This window comes from Hydra vulgaris, chromosome 06 (genome assembly GCF_038396675.1).
Source record: "Hydra vulgaris chromosome 06, alternate assembly HydraT2T_AEP".
Classification (NCBI taxonomy): Eukaryota; Metazoa; Cnidaria; class Hydrozoa; order Anthoathecata; family Hydridae; genus Hydra; species Hydra vulgaris.
This window is the reverse complement of record NC_088925.1, coordinates 1,142,501-1,154,404: the sequence shown is the minus strand read 5'-3', so window position 1 is coordinate 1,154,404 and position 11,904 is coordinate 1,142,501. Positions and strand designations below refer to the sequence as shown.

General features: G+C 26.2%; 1 protein-coding gene across 4 annotated transcripts in view; it reads right to left on the bottom strand.

Moving 5' to 3' along the window:
• Positions 1–339: 339 nt before the first annotated feature.
• The window catches only part of LOC100212532 (titin), a 156,822-nt gene continuing 145,257 nt past the window's right edge, over positions 340–11,904 (bottom strand). For all 4 annotated transcript variants that reach the window (XM_065798922.1, XM_065798920.1, XM_065798919.1 and 1 more), the window contains 14 exons: positions 10,653–10,821; positions 7,296–7,504; positions 7,083–7,213; positions 6,614–6,966; positions 5,997–6,042; positions 5,488–5,556; positions 5,019–5,157; positions 4,449–4,727; positions 2,719–3,012; positions 2,042–2,210; positions 1,619–1,958; positions 1,417–1,534; positions 1,086–1,161; positions 340–806 (listed from right to left, as the gene is read on the bottom strand). In XM_065798922.1, the coding sequence (XP_065654994.1) occupies positions 413–806; positions 1,086–1,161; positions 1,417–1,534; positions 1,619–1,958; positions 2,042–2,210; positions 2,719–3,012; positions 4,449–4,727; positions 5,019–5,157; positions 5,488–5,556; positions 5,997–6,042; positions 6,614–6,966; positions 7,083–7,213; positions 7,296–7,504; positions 10,653–10,821 (2,786 nt within the window). In that variant the 3' untranslated portion in view covers positions 340–412. The remainder of the gene's footprint in view (positions 807–1,085; positions 1,162–1,416; positions 1,535–1,618; positions 1,959–2,041; positions 2,211–2,718; positions 3,013–4,448; positions 4,728–5,018; positions 5,158–5,487; positions 5,557–5,996; positions 6,043–6,613; positions 6,967–7,082; positions 7,214–7,295; positions 7,505–10,652; positions 10,822–11,904) is intronic.

The following is an 11,904-nucleotide window of genomic DNA, read 5'->3' as shown; positions in this document are numbered from 1 at the left end:
AAAATTTATTTGTTTGATTTTTTTTTTTTTTTTAAATAAGAACTTTTAGAATAAGGATACAGCATCAAAATAATTTTCTTTAAATAATCAATTTTGACGAAGGATCAAGTGTCGTAGGAGCGTTTTTAGAAGGATCAAGTGTCGTAGGAGCGTTATTAGAAGGATCAAGTGTCTTAGGAGCGTTAAAAAAAATAAAATGTATAATTTTTTTTACAAGTTTACATCAGTAAATATAAGATTTAATTGATAACCTAGTTTACAAAAATAAAGCCTATGAAATATACAAAACTAAAAAATCAAAAAATATACACAATGGCAAATTAAAAAAAAAAAAAAAAATTTAAATATATAAAAACCTTTTAAATACAATATCTTATATTTAATATTTTACAACTTTTTATATAATGCAAAATTAAGTTTGGCCATCTGAACCACTCTCTTCTTCTGAACTTGTCTCTGGGGAGTCGTAAGGCGATTGTAAAAAAGTCCGTAAAACCAATGAAGCATGTACGTTTTCCATAAAATCTTGTTCATTTAACATATCAGAAAGATCAATTAAACGTTCAATAGGAACTGAAGATTTTAACCTGGCTTCTTCTAAATTTTTACTGAACCAAGGATCTTGTAGACATTGTTGGGCCGATGGACGTTTTTCAGGAGCTCTTATCAAAATTCGCTTTATAAATGTTTTAGCTTCTTCAGTGATTGTAGAAAACTCCCTAGGTTCGAACCTGAAATCAAGCGCAATAATCGCGTCTTTAGTTTCATCTTCGTCATCGGTGGCAAATGGAGACACGCCGCTTAGCCTAAAATAAGAGGTATGTAATATTTATAATATGTGAAAGTTATCCCAAATGTATCAGTTACCCCATGTATGAAAGGTACCCCTTAAGTAACTTTTAACAAAAATCATAAATCTTGACATAAAATAGAGATTTTTTTATTATTTACAAAGTTTAATATTATGTATGTTAGTATGTATACTAAATATACACAAATGTATATGTATATTAGTATGTAGACTAAATATATACACAACACCAAAAATTACTTTTTCAAATAATTATACATTGCAGTGTACTTACAGAGCATATGTAACCACACCAACACTCCATATATCAGTGCGATTGTTTACCGGTTCAAAGTTAATAGTCTCAGGAGCTTAAAATAATTCAGAAATATAAGTAACAGAAAAATATAAATAACAAAGAAATATAGGTAACTAAGTTTTTAATTTTATAACTCATTAAACTTAAAAAATATTAGAAGAAAAAAAAGTTAGAAAAAAAAAGTTATACAAAGTTTCGCTATAAGAATTAAAAATTTCTAAAATTTACAAAAAATTTTTTCCTACAAAATTTACGAAAATTTTCTTTCTACCAAATTTACCCATAACATAATGAAAAACCGTTTTACCCATAAACTCTGCAGTTCCAACCATTTCACCAACTTCTCCTTCTTTAGATGCAATTTTACGTGAGACACCGTAGTCAATAAGCTTTAGTTTAGAACCAACCATCATCATATTTCCAGGCTAAATATAAAGTAAGTTAAACACTTTGAAAACATTAAACCAATTAGATATTAAATACACATGAAAAGTTGAATAAAAAAAGACCTTTATATCCAAATGACACACATCTTGACTGTGAAGATACTGTAAAGCCTCTAACAGTTCAATTATACAGTTTGCAATAATATTTTCATTAACTGCTTTAAGGTCAATTAAGTAATCCAAAACATGTTTCCCATTCACTAAGTCGCATATTAAAATCAGGTACTTTCTCACAATGTAAGCGTCACGTAAAAGAACTAATTTAGGGTGATTTAGAGACCTCCATATTTCGTATTCCTTTTTGGTAACCTCCATGGTATCCTCATCATACTTAACAAGTTTTGCAGCATAGGTGTCACCAGTTGCCTTACTTGCACAAACTTTTACAACAGCAAACTTGCCTCTAAATATTTTAAATCAAATTAAAAATAATCATTACAAACAACAACAACAACAACAAAAAACTGAAAGATCCAAGAGACATGCCTTCCTATTTCATCTTTGAAATTATAATACTGCTCTGGATTTTCTTCTTTTAAAGCCACTTCGGATTTGCTTAACAAACGTTTGAATTCTGGCGCAACTTTGATAGAGGATGATCTTGACATTCTTCGTGCACCTGGTGCATTAATACTAGTACGCACATTACTGGTTTCTAATAAATTATTAAACGCAAGAGTTAACTAATGAATATAACTATAACTGCAATTAGCTTAGTAACATTGAAAAGCATAAAAGATTGAATTTTAATAAACCACACATCATCTAAGACATAAACTAAATCAGTAAACCCACACACTCATACAGATACACCTAGACACTCATACACCCACCTTGAGTTTATAGATTTTTTTTTTTATAAACTTATTTTTTTTTAATTTTAATTTTAAATTCATTTTAAAGAATTTTAAAGAAATAAAGTATAAAATTTAATTAACAAAGTTGTAAAATGTTACAAATAATGCATCTGTTAAATTAGAAAAGAATCTAAAAAATTATAAAAGAAAAATTATCACATAATCTTTAAAATTATAAAAGAAAAATTATGAAAGAATCTGTTAAATTATTTCAAGAAAAATTATCAAAGAATCTTTAAAAACATCTGCAAAATTATTTCAAGAAAAATTCAAAAAATATTAAAAAAAACTTTAAAATAAGCTTACTCTCTAAAGGAGTTTGAATTAAATCTGTTGATTCACTCATTTCACTTCTTCCAATTTCATTGGCTGCACCCACCCTAAATTTATACAAACTATTTGGCTCTAAATCTTCAATAACTGCAACAACTTCTTTAATTTCATCTGCAAATGTAGACCATTCCTTGTCACCAAGTTTACGATACTGTAAATTGTAACTTAATATGGGAGAGTTGCCATCAAAAGGAGGTTGCCATTGAACAAGAGCAGATGTAGGCAGAGTTTGAGGTACTATAGGCACATCAGGTGGCGAAGGTTTGTCTGAAAGTAAATTCATTATTGGAATATACTTTTGATAAAACTAATTACAAAACTATGTTGATAAAGTTATTAATACATTTTCAGTTCTAATATGGAGTGCAATAGGCTTAAAAAAAATTAATGACCATGTATGAACCTATACAAAGTGTAAACTGTGCGATGATTCAATAAACCAATCAACGAGTTGCAATGTAAACTGCATTTGTTTACTAATAAACCAATGTTGGCTAATAAATCAATAATAAATGCTACTCAAGATTTTAAGATAAATACAAAAGTATTTTTGATTCTGAATTCAAGTTATGTACTTAAACATTTGAATAGTTATAGCAAACCAATAAAAAAAAACCCAATGGGTTTATATGCATGCATTTAAACAGAAATAAAAAAATAAAATGTCAAAATTGACATCTTGACATAGAACTAGAAGTTTAGTTCAATGTACAGAAAACTCTAAATGACCCACAACCAAATAAAAAACTCTGCAAATAACATCTCAAATATTGTTCTCATAAAACTTTTTTGCTACTCACCATTATATTTCTTTTATCTTTTTAATAAAGTCATTCATTCATTTATCATTAATCATTCTACTTCAACTAAATCTATTAATTAAACTAAACAAATCAATCAGAAAGATGGAGTTCATACTTATGTAATTAATGAGTGTGTTTTAGCCATAAATTAACACATACACAAATCATTTAAGATATCTCTTGAATTAATCAACCAGTAAAACTTCCACAGTGATTGCAAAGTGTGTTTGCATCTAATGCAAACACACTCTGCAATTCTTAAACTATAGTTTAAATGTGCTGCACCTACAACTACTTCTACAACAACAACAACAACAACAACAACAACAACAACTACTTCTACTACTATTACTACTACTACTACTACTACTACTACTACTACTACTACTACTACTACTACTACTACTACTACTACTACTACTACTACTACTACTTCTACTACTACTACTACTACTACTTCTACTACTACTACTACTACTACTACTACTACTACTACTACTACTACTACTACTACTACTACTACTACTACTACTACTACTACTACTACTACTACTACTACTACTACTACTACTACTACTACTACTACTACTACTACTACTACTACTACTACTACTACTACTAATACTAATACTACTACTACTACTACTATTACTACTACTATTACTACTACTACACAACAACAGCAACAGCAACAGCAACAAGAACAACAACAAAAACAACTACTACTACTATTACTACTACTACTACAAATAAGGATGATATACTGAATTGATTATATATAAATAATACGATATACTTAGTTGATTTATATACTAAAATTGCTGTAAATAGAATTTTAAAAAATTGTTTTGTAAATTGTAACATTTAATTGTATTTAAAAACAAAAGTTAAACAATTTACCTCTTACAATTAACTGAGCTGAGCATTCTGTAGCGCCATTTTGATTTTCCAGTCGCAGAGTATACCTGCCGGTATCATTCATTTGACAGTTAATAATTTTAAACATGATAGTATTGTCTGAAACTGAGCTGTGTATACGTTTACTATCTAAAACAACTCTTCCCTCTTTTTTCCAGCAGACCGTTGGAGTTGTACTACCATTCATAAATGAAGCCTGAAGGATTCCAATATCTCCACGCTTAACTTTTAGATCAGTTAACTTCTCAGTAAATATAGGAGCTAAATATTATATATAAATACTTAAACTACATATATAATTTAAAATTATATATATATATATATATATATATATATATATATATATATATATATATATATATATATATATATATATATATATATATATAATACAAACATATATATACCATATAAATAAGTAATATAAACCTACAGAAAAAATAGTTACAATCTAACTACAGATAACTTAAAGAGTGTTAACAAAGATTTTTAATTATAAAAGATCTAATCACCACCATTAGCCTTAATTGAGTTTTTCCTCGAATGATTTACCTATAATGCTATCATCTTCTAAATTTTCAGCTTTAGTCCATGCAGGTCCAGTATTTGTAGTTGCCTTTTTATCATCTGTCTTGATTCCAGTTAGTAACCGTGTTAAAAAATTTGAACTCCGAACAGCAGTGATAGTTTTCTTAAAATAAACCTTAATGTTTAAATTTTATAAAATAACTTTAATTAAAAAATATTGTCATAGCGCATTTTTTAATTAACAATTGCAATGTGTATAAAAAGGTGTGAAGAATGCATGATGTATGAAAAGATGTAAAAAATGCACGGTGTATAAAAATAAAATATAAAAACTGAATAAAAACAACAAAAGATCATAAAAAACTTTAATGAAAAACATTTAAAACTTTAATGAAAAACATTTAAAACTTTAATGAGCGCAATAAACTGACAAATTATCAAGTATATTTTTGTTAGACTAATTAAAAAAATTACAAAAATAAATTTTTGATACCTTCCATTTGCGTCTTGCTGTAAATGCTTTTAAACGATCAGTTCGAATCTTTTTCTTAAACTTTTTAAACTATTAATTATAAAAAAAACAAAAAAATTTTATTATCCTCTTGACTTACTGATAAAACATTACACATTAAATAAAAATAAAAAGATATTAAAATGTTAATTGAAGATTTTATAAAGCAGAGGAGCATAAATCTTAATGTCTTATTAAAAATGAAATAAACTCACTAACAAAGAAAACAAAATGTTATGCCCAAACAAACAACTTATTTTTTTGCACAGATTTTTTTTGCTGAGACAAGGCAAGGAAAAAAAAAGGAGACGAAAAAAAAAAAGGAGACGAAAAAAAAAAAAAGGAGGCTTTTTTTTTGAAGTTAGGGGTTGAGAGTGTATCGATAGATTAAAAAAAAGGGTTCTTTTTCAACTTAAGCTAACAATCTTGGAAATATTAGCTCCACTTTTTCCACTATTTTAAAAACCTTTAATTAAATTATAAAAATTTACCATAAACCATGGGTGGTCAAGGCAATCTTTAACAGTAGCTCGTTTCCTAAAAATTTATTACATATACCAATACAATTTAAATAAATATCCATAAATGAAAACTTAAGATAAATATGTATAATTAAATATATATATATATATATATAAATAAATATATAAAGTATTTATTACTTATTACTTATAACTTATAAATTTATAAATACAACTAGTATTTATTTAAAAAAAATTTTTCTTGTTTATTTATTATTTATTATTTTATTTATGATATTTTATTATTATTATTATAATTATGATTATTATTATTGTAATTATTATTATTATTATATATATATATATATATATATATATATATATATATAAATATATATATATATAAATATATATATATATATATAAATATATATATATATATAAATATATATATATATATATATATATATATATATATATATATATATATATATATATATATATATATATATATATATATATATATATATATATATGTATATGAATATATTTACAGCAACTTTGTACTTGCACTTTTACAAAAACCCAAACCTAAGCTTTTACTGAAGTCAACTTTTCTAAAAAGAATTTTAATCTCTAAAACTTACTTGGGATCTTTTACTAAAAGGTCTGAAATAAAATCTTTTGCTTCGTCACTGATGTCTTCAAAAACAGGATCATCAAAATCCCAATCACCATTTGTAACATTAGTTAATGTTTCTGAATCATCATCCCCAGCAAATGGTGATAAACCACTTAATAAAACATAAGTAATAACACCAATAGACCATGTATCTGTGACTTTAGTAACTTCATCATAGCTAATGACCTCAGGAGCCATAAACTCAGGAGTACCAAACAACACCCTTAAAGTTCCTCCTTTTTCATAACGCCTTGCCAAACCAAAATCAATAAGTTTTATTTGCGTGCTTCTTGGATTCACGAGCATTATGTTTTCAGGCTTTAAAATGTATAAAGTTAATTATAACAACAATCAATAAAAAAAAATTAAAAAAAAAAAAAAAAAAAAAAAAAAAAACAACTTTTATTTTGAAAATAAATTATAATACTAAAAACCTTTAGGTCTAAATGAAGAATATTATTTTCATGCATGTGTTGAACCCCTTGCAGAACTTGTTTCATATAAAAAGTAACATCCTTTTCTGATATATACTCCTCTTCAGTCAATTTTTCAAACAACTCTCCACCTGCATACAAAATTATATTTAAAAACTTGTTTTAAAAAAACCTTTTTTTATTTTTGTATTTGTATTAAAAAATTTTACTGACCTGTAACTAATTCCAAAACTAAAACAATTTGCTTGGGTTGTTCGAATGCAGCTACAAGGTTAATCAAACGCTTGTGGTTAAGAGAATTCATTATGTCAATCTCATTAAGTATATTGCTTCGCTCACTTGGACGATACTTTAAAAACTTTGCAGCATATTCAATTTTGGAAAATTTATCAACACATTTGTTTACCACACCAAACTTTCCTCTAAAATATAAAAAAAAAAATTTCTATTGAATTTAGTTCTGAATTTTATGGTCTATAAATTTCAGGATTAGGGCTTACAACATTTGAAGGTATGAATATATACATATTGTAGGGTAACTGAACAGAATATCAAAATTTTTTTAAGGTTGCCAGAGAGAAATTTTCAATTCTAAAACTTTTTAATTTAAAACTTATAGAAATGTTACCAAAAAGAGAATAAGACTAAAATAAATTTCACAACATTAACATTAGCAACATCAACATTTATTAAAAAATTTATTGCAACAGTTATGTCACAATAAATTGATATTGCATCCAAATAGTTATCCGGGTATTTGAAAATTGAAATTGCATCCAATAGTTATCCAGGTGTTTTTCAGTTAGATTGTTCATGTTGAAGGATCGTCTGGTCCGTGGTCCCACTAATTTAATAAATAACAACGTTGAAACTGTTTTTGCCATTAATGAAGCCCTTGTTGGTGTGATAATCAGATTTATCAGTGAAAACCCTTGTTCTCATTCACTTGAGGAAGTGGGGGTAGTATGTAAAGCGTGTACCAAATGAAATAAATTTTTAGGATATGTTTTTTCTGCCATGTATTCACGGAATCCACGAATCATTTCTCTTTCATTTAACTGTAGTCTTAGTGACAGATTTTTGATTTCAGTTTCTCCAAATATCAACTGAGTGTTAATGTTTCCAGGCCAATGATTTTGGTCTAATATGTGAGCCCATTGAAAATGGCTTGCATATTAGACCAAAATCAACATCTAATTCAAAATCTTTGTCAGCAAGCAACCTTTTCTGAATTGACACTTTTAGTTTCATGTGAAAGGCGTTTGAATCAATAGTTGAATCATTTTTGGAATTTTTATTGTGAAGTAAAACTCCATGAAAACAGAGATTCTGTGCTGAAACTAAAGCAAATTTGTAATAGGGACCACCATTATTTCTTCTTTCTTTGAATACTTGAACAAGAGCTTTAATTTTTTGATTTGCTTTGTATAGATTAATATTGGGCTCTTGTAGGTGAGCATCACACATTAATCCTAGATCCATTAAAAACTCTGTAGATGTAATTCTTTTTTTTTTTGTCCCTTGTCGAATCAACCATCACTTTTCCCATACTGCAAAAAGTGAACGGAAACTAGACGACACCCAATGTGTATTTAAAATTGGACCAATTTTTAACAGCTGAATATTAAGTAATTCTGTACATGAATGTAACTTTCTGCTATTTTTTGGGGAAGCATGATACACGACGTAAAGCTTATCTAGAAATGATTTGAGCCTGCTAATACTTGAGATCTCCCTAATAGTATCGCCTACTGATAATTCCAGTATATCATTAGCACAATGCCAAACTATAACAGAAGGAAACTTTTCAGTGATTAATTTGAAAACGCCACTTTTGCATCCTAATATCACTGCAGCGCCATCACATGCTACAGAAACTAAATAATTTTTCAAATATTCATCTTTTATCCATAAGAATAAAGACATTTAAGTAAAGCATCAAATAGTATTTTAGCCGTAACACTTTCAAGCTCCACTAAATCCAAAAATTTAAATATTTTAAAATATTTTTTTGACAGAGTTTATTTTTTAGCTTCTTCTACCAAGCTTTAATGCAGCTTGATGTCCAGCAGATTCTTTGTGATCAAATATTTTCTTATGTAACAAACTTAACTGTCGCTTTCTATCTTCACCATAATAAGAAACTTCATAAATGAACCATTCTTTAGATATTTTCACTCCCATCTTAGCTTCTACGCCAAGTGTTTTCACTTTTTGGCAGGTAGTGCAACCAAGCTTTTTTTATCAAAAACAAAGCCACTCGTTTTTGGAACAAAACTCTGTTTTGCTCTAAAGTCCAGCAACTTGGCCAGCTATAATTGGTGTAATTGTCTGCAGAAGGTAAACTGACGTTGTAATTTCAATTTCTTCTGTTTCTTTTGCATTTAACTTGATTTTTTTCTGAACAGGGGAGTCCACTGAGAAGAAACTGGTAATTTTTTTCATAATTAGTTTTGCGTTATTTTGTTTAATCGATATTTTTATATCACTATTTAAATATATAAATTGGGTAATAACTTTGAATTTAAAACGCTAACAACATGAAATTCATTAACAATATACTGTTGCAAATAGCGTAAAGTTTGTGTTTTAAAAATCTTTTTTAAGTAGCGTAAGGCACTTATTATTTGGACAAGCATTGCACAGAAACAATAGAACTTCTTAAAAAATTTCTTAAAAACAATGGTCGTGAGATTAATAATTAGAAAAACAAACTATTTGACGTTGTAAAAACGAACACTATTAAGAAAAGAAGGAAATGAATCAAATAAGTTCTTCTCAAGCAAATTTTGAAACGCAGTGCTGTAATGTTTTCAAATCTGTAAAAAATGTTTAATATTTAAAAATGAACTAATTTCATTATATACAAGGAAAAAAATGTTTATATAAAGCAAAAAAATTATATATATAAAAAAAAAAGGTGCCGGAATACCGTTCCGGTGTGTTTTAGGAGAAAAAAAGCACGTATTTATATATATATATATATACATATATATATATATATACATATATATATATATATATATATATATATATATATATATATATATATATATATATATATATATATATATATATATATATATATATATATATATATATATAGTAACGCTTTTAAAAAAGCCCTAGTAAAAAAAATAAAAAAATTACTACATATTAAGTTATTTTTATTTGGGTATTTTTAGTTAAAGAAAATAAAAATAAATAAGAAAATAAATAAAATGAATTAGCTTGTAATAAAAAATAAAAACTTTAAAAGTTTTTTTTTTAATATTTTAATTTTTTTATTTTTATTTTGCAATAAAAAACCTTTAAAATTGAAACAATTTATTAATTTATTAGGAAAACTCAAAAAAAAAAAAAAATTTTGCTACACAAAGAGACAAATTTTGACAATTAAAAACACAAAAATTAAAAACAATTTGACCAACGCTTTTTAAAATTTAAAAAAAAAATGGAAAAACAATTGTCAAAAAAAAAATCATTGTAAAAACGTTTTGAAAATATTAGAGTGAACACCCAAGTTAGTAGGTTATATTTGATACTCTAAAGTATGAATAAATAAAAAACCTTCCAAGTTCTTCTTTTAGCACATAGTAATTTTCAACATCATCTTTCTTGAGGTCTACTGGTTGCTTTTTAGCTTGAGGCTCAGGATCAGAAATTTCATCTTCAGTTTCTGAATCATATTCTGTCTGTAACCCTTCCACAAAGAGGATTCCAGTACTTTTTATAGTTCCTAAAAAAATGGTAAACTTATACTTTATCAAGAATATACTAAATAACTGTGTGCACTAATAATTTGATGACCTGTGTATAACTAATGATTGATTTAAATGGTAAACAATTTAATAAACTGTGTGGAACCAATAAATTAGACCTGTAAAAAACTGTATGCAATAAACAAGTTGATGACCCAAACTAATTAATTCATAATTAGTTTGAAAAAAATTTAATAACATGTGTGCAACTAATCAGAACATTAGAAATAATAATAATATAAAAATGACATAATTAAGACAAATGAACAAATTAACTAAAACAAATTATTCAATAAATTAAAAAATAATCAAAACTAATGCTTTGTCAAAACTAATAATGACTTCATTAAATCTACTTTTTTGCATAATTAAATCTACTGTATTGCATAATTAAAACTACTATACTGCAAAACTTTTTTATATTTAATTGCACAATGGAACTAAAAAAAAATAAAAATTTAACTAAGAAATTTCTTTATATAAATTTTTTAATTTTAGAAATTTGTGTGCTAAAAATGAATTTTACTAACATTTAAAAGCTTAATCAAGTAATTAAATGTAATCAAGTAATTAAATGTAATCAAGTAATTAAATGTAATCAAGTAATTAAATCTTGATTTAATCATTGCAAACATAACATTTCATGTATTTTTATATAATGAAAACTATACTTTTTATCTTTTCTCCTTTTTCCATCCTCCTTCATCCTTCTTGCTCCCTCTTGATCACATTATAAGGTTATATTCTGGAGAACTCTTTCTTTTATGTTCTTCATAATCTGATTCTTTAATTAAACCTTATACCAATTACCCCCAAATTAAATTTACCCCTAATTTAATTTATTTATTTAAAAGACTTCATAACAAAGTTATAACATTGATTTGTATAATAATAAACATTATTTAAAACAAAAATTCTAAACTTTCTATACATATATAATATGGTGGCATTGCATCTAGAAAAAACATATCCTAATCTAGGTAAGACTCACTACCAAACCATCATACCACAAAAACTGTGTGGAACCAATAAATTGAGCCTGCAATAACGTATATGTAATA